This window comes from Rattus norvegicus, chromosome 17 (assembly GCF_036323735.1).
Source record: "Rattus norvegicus strain BN/NHsdMcwi chromosome 17, GRCr8, whole genome shotgun sequence".
In the NCBI taxonomy this organism is placed as follows: domain Eukaryota; kingdom Metazoa; phylum Chordata; class Mammalia; order Rodentia; family Muridae; genus Rattus; species Rattus norvegicus.
Genome location: NC_086035.1, coordinates 89,978,469 through 90,004,225, shown reverse-complemented (window position 1 = coordinate 90,004,225; position 25,757 = coordinate 89,978,469). Strand labels below are relative to the sequence as shown.

At 39.7% G+C, this 25,757-nt stretch overlaps 1 protein-coding gene across 5 annotated transcripts in view; it reads right to left on the bottom strand.

Annotated features, from left to right (window-relative positions):
• Window positions 1–25,757, bottom strand: part of Pdss1 (decaprenyl diphosphate synthase subunit 1) — a 42,052-nt gene that overhangs the window by 2,594 nt on the left and 13,701 nt on the right. For 3 of the 5 annotated variants that reach the window (NM_001400847.1, XM_039096344.2, XM_063276007.1), the window contains 7 exons: window positions 23,899–24,029; window positions 17,282–17,423; window positions 15,479–15,590; window positions 15,276–15,385; window positions 8,312–8,392; window positions 8,075–8,188; window positions 1,878–1,958 (listed from right to left, as the gene is read on the bottom strand). In NM_001400847.1, coding sequence (NP_001387776.1) covers window positions 1,878–1,958; window positions 8,075–8,188; window positions 8,312–8,392; window positions 15,276–15,385; window positions 15,479–15,590; window positions 17,282–17,423; window positions 23,899–24,029 — 771 coding nt within the window. Of the gene's footprint in view, window positions 1–1,877; window positions 1,959–8,074; window positions 8,189–8,311; window positions 8,393–15,271; window positions 15,386–15,478; window positions 15,591–17,281; window positions 17,507–23,898; window positions 24,030–25,757 lie in introns of those variants that run through there. The other 2 variants (XR_005495576.2, XM_039096345.2) reach the window with 2 other exon arrangements.

Here is a 25,757-nt window from a genome sequence, read left to right as displayed (position 1 = left end):
CTTGGTGCTGGAGTCTTTGCTAAAGTACAAAACTGTTCAGTACTTGGCACGAGCGAGCTTTAAAAAGGTCTTGTTTTAATAATTCAGTATCTTTGTAGATTTAGATTCTCTTGTTTATAGTTTTCAGTATCCTTATATTCACATTTTCTTCTGCTCAGTAAGTTTTAACCAACTCCTTAGTAATCCTCAGTTGTCCACAATACTTAATGAAAGAATAGGATTTAGAAGCCCCATCAAGTGTATAAGGATCTAGAATTTAGACCCCTTTGTGGTTTTTAAGTGCATGTCTGTGTCACACAGACAGACAGGGTGGTTTCTGAAAGGAAGAGCATGTATAATTTATGAGAACTACAATTAATTTCACTCCTTCAGTCTCACCAATCACTTGAGTCCTTGAATCACTTTCTAAAACCATGTTGGACATAACCTGAGCATGCACGTCTTTGTCCATTCGCTGTATCTACACAATCATAACTAGGTATTATAAACAATATAAAGTATAGAGCAATAGTCTAAATATCTAAACACCCATTCATCTTTGAGATCCAAGGGGGGTTCTGCAACCCTCAGCGATACCAAAGGACTGCTGCACTATTACTTCTAAGGCCAGAGCCCCGCTGATGAATATTGGATTTGAGGTTTTATAGCATTGCCAAGCACTCACTAATACTGGAAACATGATCATTAAGAATTCTTCCTTGTGTTGTACACTAAATATAGATCTTAGACCGCAGTTGCTTACAAATTCTTGTTTGCTTACTCTATTCCATTTAACGTGTGGCTTCCAGATAATTTTATTTGGAAGCTGATTACTTAAAAAAAAAAAAAAAGAACAATCCATTTATGTACGTGTTTAGTGTGTGGGCGTGTACATGACAGGGTACATATGGATATAAGAGGAAAACTTGCAGGAGTTGACTTTCCTTCCACCACGTGAGTCTCTGAAAATCAGACTCAGGTCGAATGGCTTTGCAGGAAGTTCCTTTACCCACTGGCTCTGGAAATAATTCTTTAAAGAAAACAAAGCCTTCAGCATCTAGGAGAAAGCTCTGAAGGTACACAGCACGTTTAAAACATGGCTCTGGGTCCTGAGGAGAGTAAACTGCGGCTTGCTCGCTGTGTTTGCTCAAGTCTTTCCAATGACCCATTGCCTTAGCAGGAGAGGCATTTATGAGTTACTGTGACCCTCTAGCTACTGTGACCCTCGAGCTGTGTGACCCTTGAGCTGTAGCTCTGGGCAGGGATGGGGCTTGTTCCAGGCACAGCACAGTGGTGATATTCATGGACACAGGACAGCTCATTTCAACCTGACAGGGTTCACTTGGCTTGGCCTGCATAGGAAGATTACTGAATAACTTCAAAGAGAAATTATATTAATTGGGTTTTTTTTTTTTTTTTGGGTGGGGGGGGGAGGCTTTTGAGATGGCTCAGCAGGTAAATGAGCTTGCTGCCAAGCCTGAATGAGTTAAAAAATCCCCAGGACCCACATGATGTAAGAAGAGAACCAGCTCCTGCAAGTACAGCACGTAGGCACCACAATTAAATATAAAAGAAAATAGCATTTTAAATTTTCAAATGAGTTTTCCTAGTTATTGTCAAATCTGGTAAGGGTTGACCAACTTGGCTCTGTATAAAATTTTGTTACTGTACCTGCTGTTGCCTTTTGTATTTTTTAAGATGGTCTTACTTGGGGATAGGCCAAGTACCTAACCTCAATGAGTAAAAGCCTGCTTGCGGAGCCTGATAAACTGAGTTGATCCCTGGGACATAGACAGTCAGAAGGAACCTACACTTAATAGTTGTCATGACTTTTCCTAGGTGCTGGGCACATGCATGTGCACAAACTGGATTTAAAATCATCCTTTAAAAAATCTTACCTGTAATACATATTGCCGTGCTCTGTCCACATCTCCTGGCAAACTGAACCGTCTCATTATCATAGCATTCATTTCTGGGAACTAACCATAAAGAAGAGAAATCTTTTTATTGTTTTAATACTTGTTCGTAACTATAGAAAATAAGAAAAACAAAAAGGGGGGGGGTGGAGTGATGGCTCAATAGTTAAGAACACTTGTACTCTTGCAGAGAATATGTATTGGTTTCTCAGCATCCAGGCAGATCAGTCTCCTGTAATTTCCTCTCTGACCTCCAAGGGCACTGCACACATGCAGAACACAACAGACAAGCAGGCACATACATATTAAACAAAACAGACCTAATTGTTCTATTTGCAGTCCAGTATTAAGTAAGCTTCAGGAGGATAAAGTACTGCAGTACTCTGAGCCTCTCAGGTTCTAATTCAGTAGGCTGTGGTTTAAAAATGCACTTTTAATAAATTGCCAAGTGATGTTGGTATTGGTGGTCTAGGAAGGGGTTAGGAATTAGACAGTGTTGAGTGTACACAGAAATCATCTACATGTGTATGTGGCATGAGGTGGGGGAAGGGGCGTTAAGTGCCTTGATCCTACTCCCAACAAATCTGATTGTACTGGTGTTAGGATCATCAAATGAACACCTCCTTTGGATTGAAGGAGACAGCGATGTCACCAGATAAGTGTACTAAGTTATAGAAAGATGAGACACAGCTCAGCATTAGACCATTTGCCCAGCATGGTTAGAGTGCTGTTCCATCCCTAACACAAACAAAAATTCATGGGCTTGAAGACTTTGTAAGGGAGGAAAATTCTCCCTTTTGCTTTTCTAGGTTCATGGCTGGTCCTAGAACTAATTCATAGTAGCACAAATAAGGGAGAGGAAATAAAAAGGCCCAATAGCAAAAGAAATAAAACAGCTAGGCTGGCTGCATGGTCTGATGACTGGAGTTTGATCTCAGAACCTACGACAGGAGGAGAGAACTGACTCACTCAGCCACCTGTCTCCCAGTGTGCACATGCACACAAACAAAATATAAATTTCTTGGTCGTAATGAAAATGCCTTTTATCCTCTTCATTTCTTAGTGGTTGTTTAGGAAGATGGCATCACTAGGACCAAACCAAGATCACATCACTTCCAGACCCACACCCTGTGTCCAGGTTCTGCTAGAGACCATCCCAGCTGAACAAATTTCATCTCAGCCTTCTTTTCTGTTTCAACTTTGCAATTTTTAGCAGTCTGCAGTTCCATGGCGTAAGGGGTAGGATGTGTTCTGTCAGATAGCCATGCTTACACAGTTGCCAGTTTCCCTGGCACTACGCCTAAAGGATGAGATAAGTTCTCCTGTAATAGTGACTGTGGAATCTGCAGCAGAAAGAAATAGAGAAACAAACAAACAAAAAAAACAGAGAAGAGAAGCCCTAACCAAACGAGGAGCAGTGTTTTAGAAAAGTACATGTTTGAGAACAAAGTTGTAGAGACAGCTAACATCCATACAGAAGTTAATGAACCAACAACTGGTTAGTTCTTAAGTACTAGTTTGCATTAGTTACTGGTCTTTTATGAATAAAATCAAGAAATCAATCAGATAATTTTGGTGGTTTCTTTAAGTTTTTAATTCCCCCACCTGCTTATTTCTAGGCTGTATCTTAAAGCAGATGTGATGGTGTCTTGGGCATCTCGTAAGAAATTTGCTGTGTATGATATATAAGCTTTTCTTTCCCAGCATGATTTACATGATAGATGAAATATGCCAACTATGTAGTTTCTCTGATGCTTTTACTGTAAAAACACTAAACAAGAATCATTTTAAGGAAAACTAAGTTGCAGTGAGCATAACTACATTTCCTCCTTTGAAGTAACACCATGTAAATTTTAATATGCAAATATTAAACTTCTAAAAGCTCATCCCCCACCCATGAGGAAGAAGTGGGAAACTAGATGATTCTCACCCCAGCTTCAGTGAGAAGACTTTTTTTTGGTGCTTGTTCATGCTGTTTTACAAGTAGGAAAATAGTCTGTGAGGGAGTTGGACTTCTACTCTGAAGTGTGTTCACAAAACTTGAGGGGGATTAGTGCACTGGGATGGGACGGTCCCCAAACCTGGGTAGTTAATTCTAGGGCACCAAATAGTCACAATAGTGTAAGCCTGGGCATCTGGTGCACAGGCTGGTGATGACAGTGGGAAGTACGCTGACAGCCTGGCATTTAGGTCTAGTGATTTATCAATAACAAGCAGATGAAAGAAAAGTTTTTAAAAGGAGCTTTTAAGTTAATTTGATCTCAACAAAAAAGGAAAACACTTATATTTTATTTCTGAGTATTTCACAAACATTTTCATATGTCATTGGGAGATTTAATATGAATATTTAAAAAAATACATAATAGAAAGCCAAACAATTTTCTCACATTGTTTTCCAAACTGAAGGATATCACTATGTCTTAATTACTTTCTCACATTTACATATTTAAATAGCAGCTTTAGAGAAGGTAATCAGCAAGTCTAAACAAGGAAAAAGAGGACAGACATTTCTAATTAATCTTTACCTTTTTGAGCATCACACACAGCAAGAATAACCATCAGACATTATAACCACACTTCAGGGAAATGTGCATTCAAACTTTTGCAAAAGTTTATATTTTGAGAAAAATTATAAAGCCTGAGACAGTATAACAGATTCAGGTAAATGTTACTGAGTTAATGTGCAAGGAATTTTAAAGAAAAAGGGTGAAGACTTGCTTGTTTAGGATAAACTATTTCCCATTTCTTGTCCAGTAGATTCTGTGTACAATTTCTTTACAGACTGCTACCTCTGGCTCTGGTTTGGACTTGTGAATAAGGTCTTTGACAATGTTGTAGACTGTATTTTTTTTTCTTTCCTTTTTTTTTGGGGGGGGGGCACCAATCTCATATAGCCTAGAAAGACCTTCAACTCACTGTGGAGCTGACAATAACTTTGAATTCCTAGCCTTTACTTCCCAAGTGCTAGTGATGGAGTCCAGGGACTTGTGCAAGCTAAGCAATTACAAAAAGAGCTCAAGTGTTTGCTCTTGAAGAGAATATACATACTTACACAAGAGTATACTAACTATCACCACTGAGATCTCTTCAGAAATCATAAAGTGAACGTGCTTGCATGTGTATGTGTGTGATGCATGTGTTCATTCTGAGTCAAACCCAGGGTCGTATACATGTTAGGCAAATCTCTCCTGCTGCACCATGGCCTCCTGATAGACACCTCAAATCCCTGAACATGGCTATCAAGGAATCTTTCACAAAGATATCAAAAATAGGAGAACCAGTCAAAAAGTTCTTAGCCCAGCAAATTATAATGTCAAGATCACTGACCATGCAGCATTAAAAAGGAAAAGGTAAGCTAGGGTTTGGTGAACATAGCTATTATCTTTGTACTTGAGAGATTGAGACAGCAAGACTGTTTGTAAAAGGCCTAGGATCTCAGAGCAAGACCATCAGTGTTGTTCAGATGGATTAGTTCAATGACAAAGCTGTGGACAAGACATCCCCTAGGAAAGGTTTACAAAAACCTCACTAGTACTCTAAATGGTATGTTATCCACTAGTAGTAGTGGATACAGTGTGTGGTGTATCTCCAGCTACCTGGTCTGTGGGGAGACCTCCTGGCTACAGTTGGTTGAAGGAGCAGTTCAAGCATAGTAAAATGAATGCTGGTCTTAGAAGACTTGGGAAAGATGTTCAATTGCCTTTTGTGCCATCTACCAGATGTTCCATTTTGGCCAGACATGAGCATCAATTTCATTCAAAGAACAAACAGTTATCTACCACAGAGTGGAATTGTGAGATCAGGGGCAACGTAAGAAAGAATCCTTTATAAACTAAAATCAACACTGTTTTATTAAAGCTAAATACTGAATAATCCTGCATTATTTTTGAACTTGATTCACCCAAAGTTATTTTAAGCCACATGAACTTTTGACAGATTTCTTGCTGAGAACCTCTTTTTAGCAGAATAATGCATAAAAAGATTCTAAGCTCAGGGTTTTGAGAACAGTTTATAAGTACAACCTTGACTAAGTATAAATATGCATTTTATTAACTTTTGGCATGGTGAGTCCTGATCAGAGGCACTCCTGCCCAGTTTCATCTTGTGTCTCCTTTCTGAGGCTGTGCTATGCCTGCAGCTCCTTTTCCCACTGCCTTACAGGCAGAAGGGGAAGGAGTGGCCTGGTCAGAATAATTGGGTGCCTCATGACTCTGGGATTTCCCAGTAAAGCACACATAAAACCATAGTTTGGGTAACCTTCAGATAAACAAATTAAACATCTTAGCAGTATCCCATCTTATGATGGCATGCTAATCATAAGAGCTATGCATTCAGTTTCTGTTCTCACTTTGTCCCATTATATTTGAATGAAAATTAGCTATTCTTTGTGTACAGGAAAGTTAAATTGCTTTCTTTATAAATAATGTAATAAAACAATCCAAAAAAGCCAGTCTATTTAATTTGTTTTATGGAGTTCATGACAAGTATTTAAAATTGTTGAGACTTCTAAAAGCAAACCCAGATTCTTTATAGATTGAATCAGGGAAAAGCTTAGAGCCCATCTAACTGATCTTTGCTGAGCTAGCTGGTTTGGGGCATGAACCATGCTCTCCTTTATTCATGTATACTCACCTGTGACAGAGATGGTGACGGTCTGCAATTGTACAATAAATGCTAGCCAATGACTAATTTTTCTATAATCAGATATACTTCATTTATACACACGTGGCTCAGGAATTGTGTGTGTGTGTGTGTGTGTGTGTGTGTGTGTGTGTGTGTGTAGGTGGCTATGGCATAACAGGAAATGTTCCTTAGTAAAGGTTTAATATACAAAAGGTTTTCTTACATTTTTCTAAACTTGGCATATATATTAATAATATTCCTGAATATTGGGGTAGTGAGTTGATAGGTCTTCGTCTCATGGGAGAAGGGACCTACCATCATAGAATGCTTGTATTTTGTTTTTGATTTTTGAGACTTTTTTTGTTGTTTTGCTTTTAATGCAGCTTGACTGTCTGCAATTTCATGATCCTCCTGCATTGGGTGTTGGGTTGCAAGCCTGTGTCACTACTGAGCTGTACATCTTTCTCTTCTTACTCTGACCTTAAATGTCTGCGATGATAGAGCCTGGTAACAAGGATAACAGTTTCTACCAACTGCCCCAACATCTCTGTTCTTTTCATTGACAGGTACTGTCCATGGTACCCAGTCCATCCACCCAGGCTTTAGTCTCCCTGAGGCTGAATTACCTGTAGTAGTTCTACTAGGTCAGAGGATGAAAGATCATTTCTTCCCTTTCTTGATTTAAAATGAATCAAACGGAAAGTCATTGGTTTTAATATCAAAATGGAATTTCTATGTTCTAGAGAAGTTATGATTTACATTTTAAAGAATGCAAGCAAAATTTATGAAAAGACTGATAGTTTAAAAATTTTAGACCTAAAAGGTAGTTGGTGATGACTACCTTTTATTGTACTGCTAACTCACCACTTCACTGCCACTCAGTTGGCTATTTGTTTTAAAGACACCCATACACAGCTAATGGCCCAGTCTTTCAAGCATCGTCTGGCAAGGCCAAAAGCATATGGCCCGGGGTCCAGATGATGCTGTGAAATGGCTGCTTCGACAGACAAATGAGATGCAGTATCTTTAGCATCTCATTTATGTTAAGGAGGACATGAAAAGTACTACTTGACAGTCTTTCAATATGGAAAAGGAACTATGTGGTTCTAAAGCATTCAATTGACTTCACATGTGGAAGCAATGGCTGAGGCATCAAGGCTTCTCTCAGGGTGTCAACAGTTCCATTAAACTAGAACTTATGACTTCCTCAGACTTAGATACCCTTGGAACTTCCTGTACTTTCAAGAGGCGTTGAGGCATACCCAATCATAAAAGTAATAATTGTCAATCTTGCAACACCCAACATATGTGAAATTCACTCAGCACTTTCTGATTTACAAGATAATTAGCATATCAACTAGCCCTTATAACAACTGAGATAAGGTTTTTAGAAGTGAAATTACCACCCTAACATTTCAGTTCTCAAACCAGGATCACATCTATGGTCCCTTATCTAAATGCCTCTAGGTTTTTATCTCACACTTTACCTGATGTGCCTGAGATACTGGTTATCTCATAGGCCTCCTCAGAAATGTTTCAAATGGAGTAAGACCTACCTGCTGGCAAGCAAACAAGACAGGGCCGGTGGCTATGCCTAGCTTCAGGTCTGCAGATGTTGGCTTGCCCATCTGGTCAGAACATGAGGTGAAATCCAATACATCATCTATGAGCTGGCAAAAGGAAAGATGAGTACACCTACTGAGCTGCCACTGTCGTCAATGCTTTGAACACTCCACACTGGGGAGAATGCAGGCTGTGCCTATGTCACTGTTCCCACAAACAAGCATACCGACCTGAAAAGCTATTCCAACGTTTTTCCCATACTGATAGGCAATCTCATGCACCACTGGGTCAGGGCAACCCAGGACAGAGACCTGAAGGAAAAAAGATTCTGGTAAGCTGTGGTATCCAGGTACAAGGCAGCCAATCACGATGAAGGAGCCTCTCACACATTGTCTAAGAGCATTGAGGCTATGTTACAGACAATCAGGGATGCTGGCACTAAAAGGAAACCCAACACATTAAAAAGTGGTCTTGGCGAGGCAGTGGTGGCTCATGTCTTTAATCATGAGGCAGAGCCAGATGACCTTTGTGAGTTTGAGGTCAGACTAGTCTACGGAGAGTTTCAGGACAGCCAAGGCTACACTCAGAGACCCTGTCTCAAAACAAAACAAAATTAAACAACAACAAAACAAAGTGATGTTTTCTGTGAAGTTCTGAGACTAAGAGTCCAGGGTCTTTTGCAAGCCAGGTAAGTACTCTACCACCCAGCTACAGCTATAGCCCATTTTCTGACACGTATTTTAATATCTGAGTATGCAGGACTGTGGGTTCCACTCTGCCATTGCTTTTCTTCATCTCTTTACATGGACTCCAGGGATTGGTTTCAGGTTGGCAGCTTATATAGGAAGTGCCACCTTGCAGTCCCATTTTCTTAAATTTTAGAGAACCTAGCCTTCTTCCTCCTGTTCTTTCAAACAAGATAAACAGTCTTTTGTGAAAAGAGCCACAAGACTAAATTCTGATGATAATGGTAAGCAAACCTTTCTGGTATGCAAAACAGATCCCACTGTGTAAAACACTGGCTTCTGGTGCTCAGTACAATTGATGGCATAATGACCTCTGAGGAGAACCCTCATTTCAGGGGTGAGCTCTCATCCAACATAAAACATTGCCAAGCTCCTCATTTGCGGCTCCGTTTTGGTGATCACATTGTTTTCTGAATGCACTTGTTTCTTGCTATGATTGTTAACAGCCTCAAGTCTCAGTCTGGTTTTCATTATGAGAAGGTCCCTACACTTACTGTTTCCACCCCTCTCTCACCAGAAGTAAGTTAACTGTATTAGAACTATTTGTTTGCACTCCCTCCCACTCCTCCAAAAGGAGACAAGGAAGACTTACAAAGCCTTGTAAAGCTCAAAACCTCAAGCACAAGCTGGTTAGTGCTGAGCATGCTAATCCACACAGTCCACTGAAGCTGCTTCCTGCTGCACTGTTGAGCATGCTAAGCAGGCCCAACCACATTTTCAGAAATCAAAGACTGGGAAAGAACAAGGGGGGAACTGGGGAGACATTCTGTTCAATTGGAAAGCAAAGTCTCTGTTGATGTTCAGTTGGGAAGCCAGGTAAATAGGTCATTTGTGATAAATAAGCACCTGCCTACTTCTTCGGCTCTCTCCTGGAAACTATATTCCTCCTGGACAGCAGCATGGCAAGGTGGGACAAGCTCTCCAGAAGCCTGTGGGCTGGAGATAGGACTCTAGCAACTCTTAGTGACCCTGGTGACTGCCTGATCCTTCTGTGTTTTCAGTTTCCTCACCTGTAGAGTGTAGGAACTAAAGGACTCTCCTTTGGTGGTGTGGGTATAGCCCAGTAGTACACCATTTACCTAGTATTGGGTTGGACTCAGGCACAACAAAAAGGAAGAAAGCAAGGGAGGAAGGAAGGAATGCTGGCAGAGCAGGGCTAAACTGCATACACCAAAAGGTCAGACAGCCATGTACAGCAAGTAGTAAAGCTCTGCACTGCTTTCAAAAGCAAAGACCTGTGATCCACAGCAGCCCAGGAAGGGCTATTCTTTGTTAGTACTTTGTGAGGCCACATAGAGGTCAATGTAGAAAAGAAGTCAAGATATCTACCCGAAAAAGGCAAGTTTCAGGCAGCTGGCTATACTGAACCGAGAATAAAATGATTTCCATTTCCCCAAGCAGAAATAACTGATAATAATGCAGTCTCCAGTTGTGAGATTAAAGCTATCTTTTCAACATGAAGACAGATATAGAAGTCGGAAATAGGAGCTTTCTCTGAAAAAGTAAAAATGGAAACCATATTTATAAAGTCAATGAATTAGTATTTGTGGTACACATCAGCTTCACTCCCTTCCATGCTGAAGAGTCAAAATTTCTGTTCAGCTTGATGACCAAGAGACCTGATTTCCTTTATTAAAGTTAGGAAACAGAAAATAGTCGCAAGGATAAAATCAGTACAATGTGGCACACTGCACACAATGGCAAGAAGGCAAGTTGTATGACACTGCTTGGACTAGGCACTAGAGACATGCCTAATATTTTCCTTGAAGTGGGTAGAGTATGAAAAATGATAAAACCAAAGAAAGAAGAGCTTGACTGAAGCCAGTGCCACAGCAGGCTGAGGGCTGAGCCTGTGCCCCAGTGCCTCATTGAGGACCATGCCTAACACCACATTCTCACAAATTTATCTCAGAAAGACTGAGGATTACTGACTGCACTGGAGAGGCAAAGTTTAACCAGGATCTTTTATCTTTGGAATATATATTCATATTACCACAAATCAGAGGTATTTTCTGATGGGCAAATTTTATGTGTTATGGTCTTATTTGTTTAAAATACTGTAGAAGACATGGTGACACGCATCTTTCATCTAGCACTGGCAGGAGTATTTTTAGGGATTCATGGGCTAGTCTCATCAAACAGAGAATTCCAGATGCCAGAGCCTCATAGTGAAACCCTGTCTCAAAACAAAACAAACAAACAAAAGGAGTTAAAGGGGCTGAACAGATGGCTCAGTGGTTAAGATCACTGGCTGCTCTTCCAGAGGACCTGGGATCAATTCCAACACCTACATACAGGTCCACAACCATAACTCCAGTACCAGGGTAACTGACACCCTGTTGGGAACTGGATGCATGTGGTACACAGACACAGGCAGATAAAACATTCATTCATATATATATATATATATATATATATATATATATATATATATATATATATATATATATAAAATAAAAGCTTACAAAATACTGTAGAGACTTAGAGTCTGTTCCATTATAAATAAAGTCAACAAGTAGAGAGAAACATACGCAACATTCGTGATCTTGAACCTCAGCGATCCAGAGGCTGAAGCAGGGAGATCACTGGCTGTAAGCCAGCTTGGGACACAGGGCAAATTTTGCCTCAAACAAAATTCAAGCCCCCTGCAAATATGTAGTATAAATGTGTTAAAGACAACTCAAAGAGAAAGAGAAGGGGGAGGGAAGGAGGGAGAGAGAGGAAACAGCCATTAATTATAAGTACTCAGCCCGCAAAGCCTAGTAACCTGGGCTTAAATCCTGAGAAGCTACATAAATGTGGAAGGAAAGAACTAACTAACTCGACAAAGCTGTTGACCTCCACAAGTGCTGTGGCAGGAACCTCCCCAAATAATAATATAATAAAAAACAAAGCAAAGCCCAAAATGGCCATTCAATGATCTAAATGATGTTTGGCTTCATTCAAAGTGGGAGATGTAATTCTGGATCGTCAGAAATGGAAAAATCTAGTGTGATTTCTGTTGTGAAGCCCCAGGGAGAGAGGAGGACATACTCAGGGAGGCAGCCAGAAGAAACACTAAGTAGTCTGCTGATTTATTACAGGTTACAGAGAGTAGGAAATAATATGCAGAACGAGACAGGAAGAGCTCAGAGCAGTAAGACTGATGTGCTGGGTGAAGCAGATGGGAGAGCGGGCGGCAACACATACAAGAAAGGGAGACAGGCTTTGCTGTTGCGGTCTAATTTCCACCAGATTTCCTGGGGAACACATCGTGGCTTTAACTGTCAGCTACAGAGTGCATCTGGCATGACCATGTACACAAATAAATGGAGGCCATGTCTTAAAAATAACATCAATCCTATTTTAATATCATTTAAAGCCTCAAAGCAACTTATCTAGCCAGCCCTCTCTGTGGTTTTAATATTCTTCTGGCTAAAAACATAGAATGTAGATATAAAGGGTTGGGAGACATGGTAAAAGGAAAATGCTATCTTGAGTAGACTGAATAAAAGTCTGCTGAGTTTCCTTCAAATTCTCAAAGCATTACGGAACGCCATTAATTCTGTAATGATCTTTAACTCCGAACTCTTACCTCCTGTCTTTGGCATGTCTAATTTCCTTTGAATGAATGTCTTTGGTCGAATGTCTGCATCTTATATACCAAGAGCATATAAAATAGCCATTTTAAATACCTAACACCTCTGGAATATTCCCACCCATGGCCACTTAAATACAGAGCTGTATTCAGAGTATTTGTGTTGAGATTTTGCTGTTACCCCAGTAGGCAGCTCTGGAACACTGCAAGCACACCTCCTTGTGGTCAGCACAGAACACTTCTTTCATTTTTTTTTTTTTTCCACTTTACCATCTTTCTGTCTCTTTTTCTTCCTTTTAAAAAAGAAAGTCTGGAGTTTTCTTGGGACTAGGGGATGGTAATACTAGAGATTGAACCTAGGAATTTATGCATGGTAGGCTATGCTCTACCACTCTTTTAATCTCAGTCCTAGACTATTTCATTTTTAATCAGAATTGAGTCATGTTAAAATACACATCTACTCGTTACTGCATATTCTTTATTACATTTATTACACATGTAGTTATGTGTACATGTGTCTCTATATATGGCTTTCCACCACTTGGGCCCTAGATACTAAACTCGGGTTATCAGGCAGTACAGGCACCTTACCTGCTGAGGCATCTCATAGGCCCTGCTTATTTGATAAACAGAGGAGCTCCTCATCATACACACATTATCCCTTTTCTGGGTGACAAAGGGCCCGAGGATTACACTACTGTGTGAATTAGTTCCTTGTCCTATGCAGAGTTGCTCCTTTGTGCCCAGAGAATGCTCATGTTGTGTTTTAGAAATAAGCATCTCTGCTTATGTTGCTGCTAGTGTTTGTAAACTGCAGTAGAAAACTTGTGAACTTCTCTTAACATGCAAGCAGTTCCTGAGGATGGATGGTTCCCCTTTTATCTAGGTTTTTTTTAAGCTATGTCTCAGGTCTCAGGCAATTCATGTATCAGAAATGAGCTAAAGCTGGATTACAGTAGGATTTTTCAAATTAGATAAAAGTCTAGCATCCCTCAGGAACTATGAAACAGATTTTTCTTCCCCAAAGGGAGTCATTTCCCTTGCCTCTGGCAGAAGGGACATTAGAACAGAGATATGGCTCCATTACAGTACCTGTGCTTTATGTTAAAGCCCAGGCTGGACTCCAGGCACCTCTAGTCCCCATCACAAGTACCTGTTAGACATTTCAAAGTGTAGACTACTTCTTTTTCTCTGTTAAAATGCCTCTGCTGTTTTCTTCTTATTATTCATGATGGAACCCTCCCCTAATAATAAAGCAGATGCTTTCCTGCACCCCGTAACCTACACTGTGTAGCCTCAGCTAGCCCAGGATTCATGGTGATCCTCTAGCCTTAGCCTCAGCACCTGGACAACAGGAATGTGTTTCTCTGTCCGACTAGAAAGACAGATCTTCGTGAAGAGGGTGTCAGATTTTTAGTTAGACGTGTTTGTGAGCTGCCTGATTTAAATGCTGGCAACTCAACCTAGGTCCTCTTCAAGAGCAGCAAACATTCTGAGGGTAAACTTGACAAGCAAAGGTTGTCAATTACAAAGCATCAATGCAGCAGCTTTATGATACCCATTTATAAGAGGTCTACCACAATTTCACACCTTCTTAAAAAACAGCACACTTGTAATTGCTCACAAATGGAAATGGAATAGCTTTTTCAGAAGACAAAGAGCTGTGCCTATGGCCAGCCTGTCCTATGTAATTCACATCTCTTTCAATTAGATCTTTGTATGAAGAAAGTGTTGTCCTCATTTTTTCTTTCTGCCCCACAAGTATATGTTTCTTGAAGCATGGCAAAATAGAGGCATACTGTCAATGGGCTAGGAAAAGGCTCCCTTTAGTATAATTTTTCTAAGCATGTTCCAAGACAATTTACATATGACGTTACATGTCTGCTTTCTTGTTGCTGTGATTGCACAGGACTATTACATGAGACCACTGTTTGCCCAGGTTTCTTCTCTAAACCTGCTAGTTTGGGACATGCTCAGATAAACAATGTTTTGTTTTTGAGACAGGATATCATCTAAAGCCCATGTGGCCTAAAACTCACTATGTAGCCCTGTTTGGCCTTGAGCATACAATTCCTGTTTCTGCCTCCGAGGGCTAGGAATACAGGTATGCACCATCAAACACAGCTTCTCACAGGAGTAGTGTTATAGAGATACCGTTTCTTATGTGTGAACTAACAATGACTATCACATATTTTAATGCACAGATTAAAGACAGTGAATTTAAATGTTTGGATAAAACTGAGTGGCAGAGCTTACAGCATAAAAAGGAGGTAAAGAAGACCACAGAGACTGAGAAGTTACTATTCAATTTATACTCTGAAAATTATGGCGTACATATAAGAGATATAACAAAATTGGTTAGATCTACTATTTATGAATGAGTATGTAGAATACTAGTACAATCTAATAGTCAAGACATTTTTCCCCAGGTAAATATTTATGTGATAATTTAGTATTTCATAACTTTTAAAAGGTAAAATGTCAAAAATATCATGTGATAGCCACGACAAAGGGCACTGCAGAGGGTGGAGCACAGCCCTCGGAATTGCTTCTGTCCTCTCTTAGGTCCTAGGGGTCTAGCATCAGGCTTGTGGCAAGCGCTTCCCTGGTGAGCTATCTTGCCAGCCTAGATTGGGAAATATTTTGATTGATTCTTGGGGGAGGAAATATGACAGAAAAGTTCATTATTTCCATACCAAAAGAACACAACGAAAGTGAGAACATTACAAACTGTCTGGGATGTTTCTCTTTGACGTCTGGAATTTTAGGATGCTATTTTAAGGTTATCTAATTAAATGTTTCTAGGAGAATTAGCCACCAAGAAATAAGTGTGGGCTTTTTTCAACTTGAAAAAAGACAGAACGTACATACTGCTTTACAACTGTTGGCTATCAGGCTGGCTGTCTTCTTGAAGGTCTTTTCAAGGTAGTGGGCAAACCTTTCATTCTCATTTTCTTTTGACCCTAGCTGAAGAAATTCACCTATCAAGAAGGAGAAGGGTTATTTGAGACATGGTTTTATTGCCTGGCTAAATACCAGAATTGGTATTCTAAATAAAAAAGAAATCGACTTACCACGCACCAAATCTTCAATAACTTGGGCTAACAGCGATACAACTGCTGTGTTTCCAATCCGTGCCAGAGCTATGGATGCTGCAGAAAGAATTAAATCTCCAGCAAGAACAGCCTGGAAAAAGAAGAATAAAATACCACAGATAAAAAGTTCACAGCTATCTCAGTAGTTAGACCTAGCACACACACAGTCTAAGTCTGGTACTCAAGATATTAATGGGCCCAGAACAAATTATCAGCTATAAATTACACAGTCAAATTATATCATACACTATACATGCCTATTAAAGATAGGCATCAGTACTACTCTGTTACACAGAAATGGTAGAGTTCACATAATGTTCCAGGACTGCCAGGGCTACACAGAGAAACCTGTCTCAAGAGAGAGAGAGAGAGAGAGAGAGAGAGAGAGAGAGAGAGAGAGAGAGAGAGAGAGAGAGAGAAAGGAAAGAAAAAAGGAAGGAAGGAAGGAAGGAGGGAGGAAGCAAGCGCAAGCAAGCTGGGCTGTCTGCCACTAGCTATGTAGGCAAAGCAGACTTTGAACGCTTGGTCTTTCTGCCCCCCTTCCTGAGTCCTGGGATTAGAGACACTCATCAGCACATCTCATTCATGAGATGCCAGTGGTTGAATCCAGGCCTTTTATATGCTGAGCCCGAGTTCTAACAACAGAGCTACACCCCTGCCCTAAGGTAATAGAATTTTCAAAATAACCATTTTAATACTCACCTGTTCTCTAATATCTAGAATACTACTTAGTATATGTTACTAATTACCCATCATTTTGCAAAATTCATTCCAATTAAAGCCTAACCAGCACATGAGAGTCTAACACGTAGCAGGGACCATATGCTTTGTGTGAAGAGCAGTGTAAGAGGACAGACACTTCAGGGACTTTGCTTTGTCCTCAACTGTGTAAGACTGCCCATGGAGGCACATGTGTGGGTGGATGCCTACTCACAGAAGGAAGGACTGCCTCTTTTTCATTTGTTCAACTTCATTCTTCAACCTACAACTTATAAATCCTCAATCCAAAGTACCTATTCAAGTAATGCTAATAAAATAGGAAATAAGTTTTAAAATAAATATACAGGGGCCAGAGAAATGGCTCAGCAGTTGACAGCATTGGATGATCTTCTAAAGGACCCCTGTTTGATTCCCAGCACCCACATGGTGTCTTCTAACCCCCTATAAACCCACTACTAGGGGATCCAATGCCCTCTTCTGGTACCCTTGAGCACCAGGCATGCAAGTGGTGTGTGTATATATATATACATACATATGCATGAAGGCAAACTACCCATACCCATAAAATAATAAATCTCTTTCTATATATATCAAATATAAAAAAAATTGAGTGTGTGTGCATACGCCTGTATGTATAACAAATCTTATTAAGCTCTGTTTAAGGTAAGTTTTGATGGTAGAACACTATTTCTGAAATTTCTCCTGTTTTTAGTTTCTATTTGCTTTAACACTCTTGAACATGCAGCAAATTAACAAATGCTATGGGTTCAAATCAATGTAAGTAATCTGAGTCCAACAGAAAAATGTAGGATTCTGCAAGAAATACTAATGAAAATGCTTTTCCTTATAACTAGAAGAAACTGACATAAAAACAACAGAGACTAAGGAGAATCACTGAGTTTGTTTTTGCTGTCAAGACCTTTACAGAGACAATGCAAACACTTCTTTGGAATTTCAAAGAAATTCAAACAAGTATATACAAATCTGAAAAGCAATTGCAATCCCGTAAGTGTATGGTTTGGTAAGGAAGATTTTCCAAAGTAACAATAAAAACCATCATACCTTTTGCTCACCCCAGACTTTATTAACTGTATGTTTTCCTCTTCGAGAACTTGCATCGTCAATAACGTCATCATGAACCAGAGTAGCAGTGTGGATCATTTCTGCAACTAAGGCTACGGAGCGCTGTCTGGCTTGCATCTCTCTAGTTAACAGAAAGCAATGCTGTTTAACAGACGCCGCCTAGAACCTTCTCAGCAATCATCTTGTGAAAACTGGATATCGCATCTAGGATAAAGAATTTTATTTCTCTAAGAGAAACTGCATAAAAATGTTGGCTGTTCTATAGACCCTAAAGACCCAGCTATGACAACCAGATTCCAGTCATGGAATCAGAGGTGGAACAGGAAAATTGATTCTTGAAATGGACCTCCACATGCATACCTTAAGGATGCATGTGCCCTCATACTTCACACACACAAATAAATGAATTTTACAAAAGTGGCTGGCAATGTATGAATATTTTTTGTTTGTTTACATAGTGTTTTGCTTGCATGTATGCCTGGTACCACATGTGAGCTTGTTCAAGGTCAGAAGAGGGTGTCAAATCCCCGAAACTAGAGTTACTGATGGTTGTAAGCTGCCATATTAGGACTGGGAACTGAACCCAGGTCTTCTGCAAGAAAAAGAAATGTTCTTTTCTGTCCCAGTATAAAGAAGCAAATGCTACCCGCGCAGCAATGCACACAGACATTCTAATATAATCAAATAAATATTAAAAATAATCAAAATAGATCTTAAAGAACAAAGTGTCACTGTGCAAAGTTTTAAAAACTACATTAAATGAATATGACATGACCAATAATTTCCTTCTAACTCATATTTAACTTTGTTTGGGTCTCTCAATTCATTTCTCCTCACAAATTACAGGATAAGAACTTGCAAGGAGGGGGCTGGAGAGATGGCTCAGTGGTTAAGAGCACTCACTGATCTTTCAGAGGTCCTGAGTTCAATTCCCAGGAACCACACAACCACATGTTGTCTTACAACCATCTGTAATAGGATCTGATGCCCTCTTCTTGTATGTCTGAATACAGCTACAGTGTACTCATATACATAAATAAGTAAATCTTGAAAAAAGAATTTACAAGATGATACAATGATATTAATTTAACAGTAAAGAGTGAATGCCCCAATTTTATTTTTTCAGAATAGGGATTACTCCTAAGTAATCTTCTCCACTCTGTCCCAAGAAGCTGGGACTCCAGGTGTGCATCATGGGTTTCTGGCTTCTTGTGAACCACAGTCATTATTATATTACCATGTATAGGAATTGTAAAACACTGGATAATCAAACTAGAGAAATACCTTTGAAGGGACTCAAGCCATCCTGAGCACGGCCAGCATGGCTGTTTGTTGCAGGCCGTGTCCTTCTCCCCCTCTGCCTTGCTAAAAACTGTTAGATTGCCTTCCTGAAGCTAGCCCCTAGGTCTATTCCTTTACTTGGCCACTTCTTCCTCCTGAGGCTGACTATCAAAATCCAGCTAACAAAGTCCAGAATCCAAAAGTCCCCTTTGGTTTACCTACTTAACTTACCCAGTCAAAATTAAACACCTTATAAACCACCATTTCCCTATGTGCCAGGTCTGTCTCCCCTGTACCTGAGATAGTCCTTTGACTTCTGGAACAAATACCTCTCCTCCTTCTCGTTCCCTTTCCCTTCTCCCCAATCCTCTTATCTCCTGTCTTTGTCTCTTATTCCCTGTCCTCTGTCCCTCAGGGGTAAATACATATTTGTACTGAGAACTAAGTCTTGGGGGTCCTGAGCCTGTATTTCTCCTTTCAACACCAATTATGTTTTTTGATATTACAGCATAACATTTGACTCATGCACTAAGGAAATGTTTATCATCGGGTTGTATCTTATGAGGGGAGGAAAGGGAGAGGCATAACAGGTGACCTTCCTTTAAGAACTGAATTAACATATGTATAAGTAGTGCTCATTTTAATTCCTTAGGCTCAGCATAAAGTCATGACAAATACCATCTTGAAAATGACACAGGCACTCACTCACTGTACATAGGTATGTCAGCATCTTCTAATCTTGCTTTAAATAAGTGTGATGCTGTAGTGGCTCATTTTACCCAAAGCTTAGAACTTAGTCTCAGCCTCCAAACTGCTTCCAGCCCCAACATCAATTGTAAGGTACTGCTTATTATATATTAAGCATAATGATAACAATATATAATATTATATAAGTTATATAGTTATATAATTTTATTTATGTGATATATAATATATATCATATATTAAATTTCACAATTCAAAACATAGCAGTTCCTAGTATTTCCAGATTACAGGAGACTCTTTCAAGGAGGAAAAAGTAAAGAAAAACCAATAGCAGGCACAGACAAATCATTACACAAAACCAGTGCAGTAGAGCTGGAGACAGCACAACTCAGGGAGAGAAGGTTCTGGATTGAGAGGCCTTGGGTTTGAACTCCAATACGAGACACTGCATTGGTGAAAGAGAAAAATAAGCATTTGCATAGTTTTGAAGAGCTTGGCTGAATCTATGTGCAAGCCTTAGGCCTGCTGTTAAAAACTATATATTATCTATGGAGACTTACTAGGCTCTGTTTTCTTTGAGTTGATACATAAGGAAATGGGTTTTATAGTTTTCTAAGAATTTTATTTCAAATGAATTTCAGCCTAACAAAATATATACTTTTGACCAATTAGTGGTAGAACTTACCTGTAAATAACTCTTAAGGCCTTTGACCTTTGCTATGTATTCCCAAGTTGGCTACCATTTCTATTATTATAAGCTATTATCAACAAACAGGGCTCTTACTGGAATGACAAAATGGTGAGTACTGGACAAAAATCCAGCATTTAAATATTTATAATTTGAGGATATGAAAACATGTTGAACTGGGTGATATATGTATATATGCCCAATACTTGGGAAGAAAGAATATAATGAGTTTGAGGCCAGTCTGTCCAGAAAACAAACACCCCTCTTCCCACAGCATGGTGGCCTGCACCTTTAGTCCCAGCACTCAGGAGGCAGAAGCAGGCAGATCTCTGTGAGGCCAGCCTGGTGTATAAAGTGGGTTTCAGGACAGCCAAGGCTGTTACACAGAGAAACTGCTCAAAAAAAGAAAGAACAACAACAACAACAACAACAACAACAACAACAACAACAACAAAATCCTTGTTTTGAGGTACTGGGATTTAAATTAGAATGCTAGGCAAGTGTTCTCCCACAAACAAATATCCCAGCTCACAAAAATTGTTTGAAACTGTAAAGACTACACACACACACACACACACACACACACACACACACACACACACACACACAGAAGCGTGCGCGTCTTCTGAATGGTTACACTGCTGATTTAATTGGAATTCTTGCTTAGGGTATTACTTGGCACTGTGACACACCTCTACATGAGAATATATATAATTTTAGTTGACTTTTCCCATACAATTACATTTTGTTTGTTAGCTTTTATCTGGAAAACATGGCCACTGCTTACCCAGCACAATGGAGGGACAGATGATCAAAATTTACAGACTATCAATAAGTTAACGTTATTGTTAAGGTGAAATCCTTAACATGCCCAACTGAGTCATTCCTTGGGAACTCTGGATACTGTTCCTACTTCCTGCTGTGAAATAGCTGCCACACCCTCCCAGTTGCAGGAAGAGATGACAAGTAAGGTAGCAAGGAAACTTTTTTTTTTGTCTTGAAATTTGGTTAGGCCCTCCATATGCAATGACTAAGTAAACCATTCAGGATCCTTTCTCCTCTTTGTTAGATAAACAAGAATTATGATTTTTAAAAACAGAAGTAGATACAATACAATAATTCACATGTATTAGTAGGAAATGTTACCAACTGGTTTCTAAGTAGATTTGAAGCCCACTTCAGAGGAGAGAATTCTCACTACGGTTGGGGAGGTCATAGGAGGGGCTGGAGAAAACGACTGTTGTATTGCTAGATGGACATGATAGGTCTGTGGTGTTACCTTCTAAACAACTGTTTATGCTCTCTGACTAGGACTGCTGTCAACCTCAGTCTTTTGCTGTGAGCAGCAGTAACTGGTCCAGTGACTAGAACAATGGCTGGTAAAGCTCCACCATCCCGGGACAGCTACACCAGTCTGTAAGCCTTAGGGACAATCACTGGGAAGGTAGAAAGAATGTGAGTTCATATGGAGGGGATCCGTATGGGAAGGCTGCACTCTTGAATTTATAATAGCCCTAAGTACCTGCATAAGAATGTGACTCTCACACTCCTGTCATGGAGGCAAATGATAGGGTGAAACCCCATCCCATATTCTCAGGATTTACAGTCACTTAGCACTTGCTTGGAAGGGTTGATAATGATACTCACTGAGTCTTCTCACCCAAAGCAAAACCAAGAAGGGGTAGTTGAGGAACCAGAGACAGGAATGGGAGAGTGGTAGATTTGACCAGAATATATATTAAGCTGATGAGCACAAGCTAACATATCCATTGTTATGTGTATATAATCAACACACACTCGCCAAACACTTTGGAAAAGAGAACCTGGGGGCTAAAAACGTGTCAATGAGCACAGAATCACTTCAGTGCACGTAGCAACCATGAGCCAGGCCCACATGCCCAATGCTGTGCTCTTTCATAAGCTCTCTCATTTTTTAAAAGACTTATTTATTTTATGTTATGTGAGTACACTAGCTGTCTTCAGACTCACCAGAAGGGGGCATCAGACCCCATTACAGATGGCTGTGAGCCACCATGTGGTTGCTGGGCATTGAACTCAGGACCCCTGGAAGAGCAGCCAGTGCTCTTAACCACTGAGCCATCTCCCCAGCCCTTACCAGCTCTCTTTACAAGGTATCAGACAATGACGGTGCAGCCCAAATATCTCCAAACTACGTTATACTCCCTGTGTTCTCAGTAATCAACAGAGTATAAAGTTTCAAGACAATCAAAATTTCAACTACAGGAAAAATGGCTTTTTAAAAGTTTTTATTTTCAACACATCAATTTTATTTAATGTGGGCGTGGGAGATCACATACCACAGTACTTATGTAAAGGTCAAAGGACAACCCAAGGCAATTAGCTTCCTCCACTTACCATGTGGATCTTAGGTATTGAACCAAGCCATTAGGCTCAGTGGCGAGCACATCCATCCACCAAGCCATCTCACTTACTAGGGAATAATGATTTTAGATAGTGGAGAAAATGTTCTTTCTCATACTATATCTAAAGTTAATAAACTATCTTATGTCTTTATTTAAAGAATTTCATCAGTGACTTCTCTAGAATAGTAGTGTTCATCTCAGAAGTAATTTTTTACGTAACAGAGAGTTTCATGGTGAGCCACCATGAAAGTGCTAAGCACCAAACTAGGGTCCTCTGCAGGAGCAATTGTGCTCTTCATTCACCAGGCATCTCTCCAGCTTGCAGAGGCGTTTGGCAGAGACTCTGTTGGTTACTATCACCTGGGGAAGCATCTGTCAGCTCGAAGCCACAGTGCACAGGAAGCATCAGAGCTGCTGACAACAGAGTGCTTGGGCAGCAGTAGTGCTAAGACTGAGGAAAACATGACCGTTTCATCCAGAGGGTGCACTTCTGCTGTTCTGCTTGCCATGTAAGTGAGAGTGGCTTAAGTGTTGGTTAGGTTATATTACATGTGCAAGACACACTGCAGGCCCCTAAAGTCTCAAGCTTTGTAGACGCCAACTCTGAGCATGGCGTGGCGTGTTGAACTGCCTAGCAGTTACAGAGCGTTTTGGGCAGAGAAATGTCTGCTAAAAAGCAACATCTGATGCTCATTTCTACAGCAGCATCATTAAAATTAGTGGTAACAATTTTGAGTGGTCTTTAAAAGTACTATCTAGTCCATCAGAACATCATGGTCTACTAGAGTCTCTACCAGCAGGCCACTTGACATCATTATAAAGACATCTTGGCAATATGGTAGAACTTCTCAAATGAAGGGGCTGCAGCTCAGTGGTGGAGTGCTTGCCTCACAAGCCTCACGTCCTGTCCCTATGTTCAATACTCAACATCACTGATCACCCCCCTCCCCCCCAAAAAAAAGATGGTAAGAAGAAAGAAGATTGTGAATATGTTTTAGATGATCAAACACAGGAGTAGAGGAAAATAAAAAAAAGATCTGGCCATACAATGCAATAGGAAACTTTTAAAGTATTTCCTTTAATGCTAAAATATATGTTTTGATGCTTTAAAATTTTATCTCTGCTCAAGATTTGAGGATCATCAGTCCTTCTTTAAACATTTCTCTTCACACAATGAGGGTCATAAGAAAGCACTCAATCCAAGGTATGTCCATAATAATAGCACAATGTGACGTTGGAACAAGTTTTGGGTTAAGTGTCTACTTGTATAATGGTTAAGTGAACAGCTACACATCTTGGGATTCTTCACTTTCTAATGGGAAAATAACTGGCTTTCAGTTTCCAATATATTTACTTGCAACTCAAACTTTCTACTGTGTACTCCTAAGTCTGTAAAAGGATGCTTATTTAGTGAGTCAAGTCAGAATCTACACATGGTTTAGTGAAATCTTAGATGCTTCTTCTTAAGTGAGCCATTAACTAATAACCTTATGAAAAACAACTTTCCAAATACAAAAGTATGAAATAAAGTAACTGACCGGGAGTTATTATGATGAATATTACACGCTCGGGCCATTAGCACCACAATAATCGGCCTAAAGGCTTTTCCTTTGCCATCGAAGTAGTATTCAGACATGTCCTTCAGTTCTCTGGTGGAGATGTGCAGTTCCTGAAATACAGTTTCCCTCTTGTTAACGTGGCATTACAGACACACAGACAGGAATTTTGTTTTCATCAAAACTTCAGTTTTATTTTAGTGTACTCATTTCAACTGAGAAATTCAATACAAAAAGAATGTGTGGCTTCACTCCAAGTGGTGTGGTATCAGTACTAGGGCAAGTATTGCCACTTTTCTAATGGGTAGCTAGTAACCACAGGACAAAGATGGGAAAGAGGGCGAAGAAGCAGCTCGGAAGGCAGGGCACAGACAAGAGGGCAGACAGCTAGGATGGGGTATAAATCAGGAAGTGTGCCTGGGCTTTGTTTAGCAGAAGACATTTCAAAGGTCATAGAAGAAATGTAGAAAAGGTATGGTTTACTTAACTGTGGGAAACTATTGAGGAGAAGAGACAATTTAGCATTGTTATCTGAGTTATATGATTGCTAATAAGTCCTGGATGGCCTCAAATCCAAGACCTTTCTGCTTCTCCCTACCAATTGTTGGGAAACAGGAACGTACCACCATGTCTAGCTGAAACAAATGCTTAAAATATACAATATTTTAAAAGCCCTCAAGAAATTATGAACAGAAGAAACATACTTCAACATAATTATGACTACAAAAAAAATCGAACCAAAACCAGTTGCTAACATTAGTCTAAATGGGGAAAAATCAAAAAAGTCTTTCTAAAGTCAGAAAAGAGTATTTATTCACTTTCCCCATTCTTATTTAATATGGTACTTGAAGTCGTAGCTAGATGAGAAAGAAAAAGGGTTACAAATAGAAAAGCAAAGGCCAAATTATCCCTAAACACAGTTGACATGACCATGTAAGACCCTCAAGACCCCATCAGAAAACTCAGAAAGGATAAAACAGTTTCAGCACAGTAATAAGCCTAAGCAAAGAAAGGGAAGGGCTCTACAGTGAAGTTTTTATAGCAATAAAAGAGACACTAGAGAATGGAAGGCTCACTCATGGATAACAAAAACGGCTATACACGAAAAGCTATAGATTCAATTCAATTGTGTTCAAATTTCTAATTATATTTATCTACGTATTTAATGATTACTGTGAATGTACATGCTTGCCACGATGGATGTGAAAGCTAGAGTACAACCTTGACAGATGTCAGTTTTCTCATTCCACCAAGTAGTTCTTGGGGGATTCAACTCCGGCTGCCAAGCTTGGTTGCATTTGCCCTAAGCCACAGAATGACATAACTGGTCTTCTAATAACATTTTAAACACAAATAGAAAAACAACCTTAAAATTCATATAGAAGGGGTTGGGGATTTAGCTCAGTGGTAGAGCGCTTGCCTAGCAAGTGCAAGGCCCTGGGTTCGGTCCCCAGCTCTGAAAAAAAAAAAGCACATATAGAAGCACAAAAGACCCTACATAGTCAAAGCAACCTTAAGTCAAGAACAATGACCTCAAAATAAACCACAGAGCTATAGTAACAGGTCACAGTACTTGGCACAAAAACAGATACTTTTTAAGTGGAATAGAATAAAGAATCCAGAATTAAACCCACAGTGCTACAGATACCTGATTTTTAACAAAAATGCCCAAAACAATATTGGAAAATAAAAATCCATTTCAACAAATAGGGCTGGGACAAAGGAAGTACACATATAGCAGGAAAACTAGAGCCCTGATTTTTATCCCCAAAAATGACAACCAATAATCAAATATCCTAATGAAAGATCTGAAACTCCAAAACTGAAAATACATAGAAAAT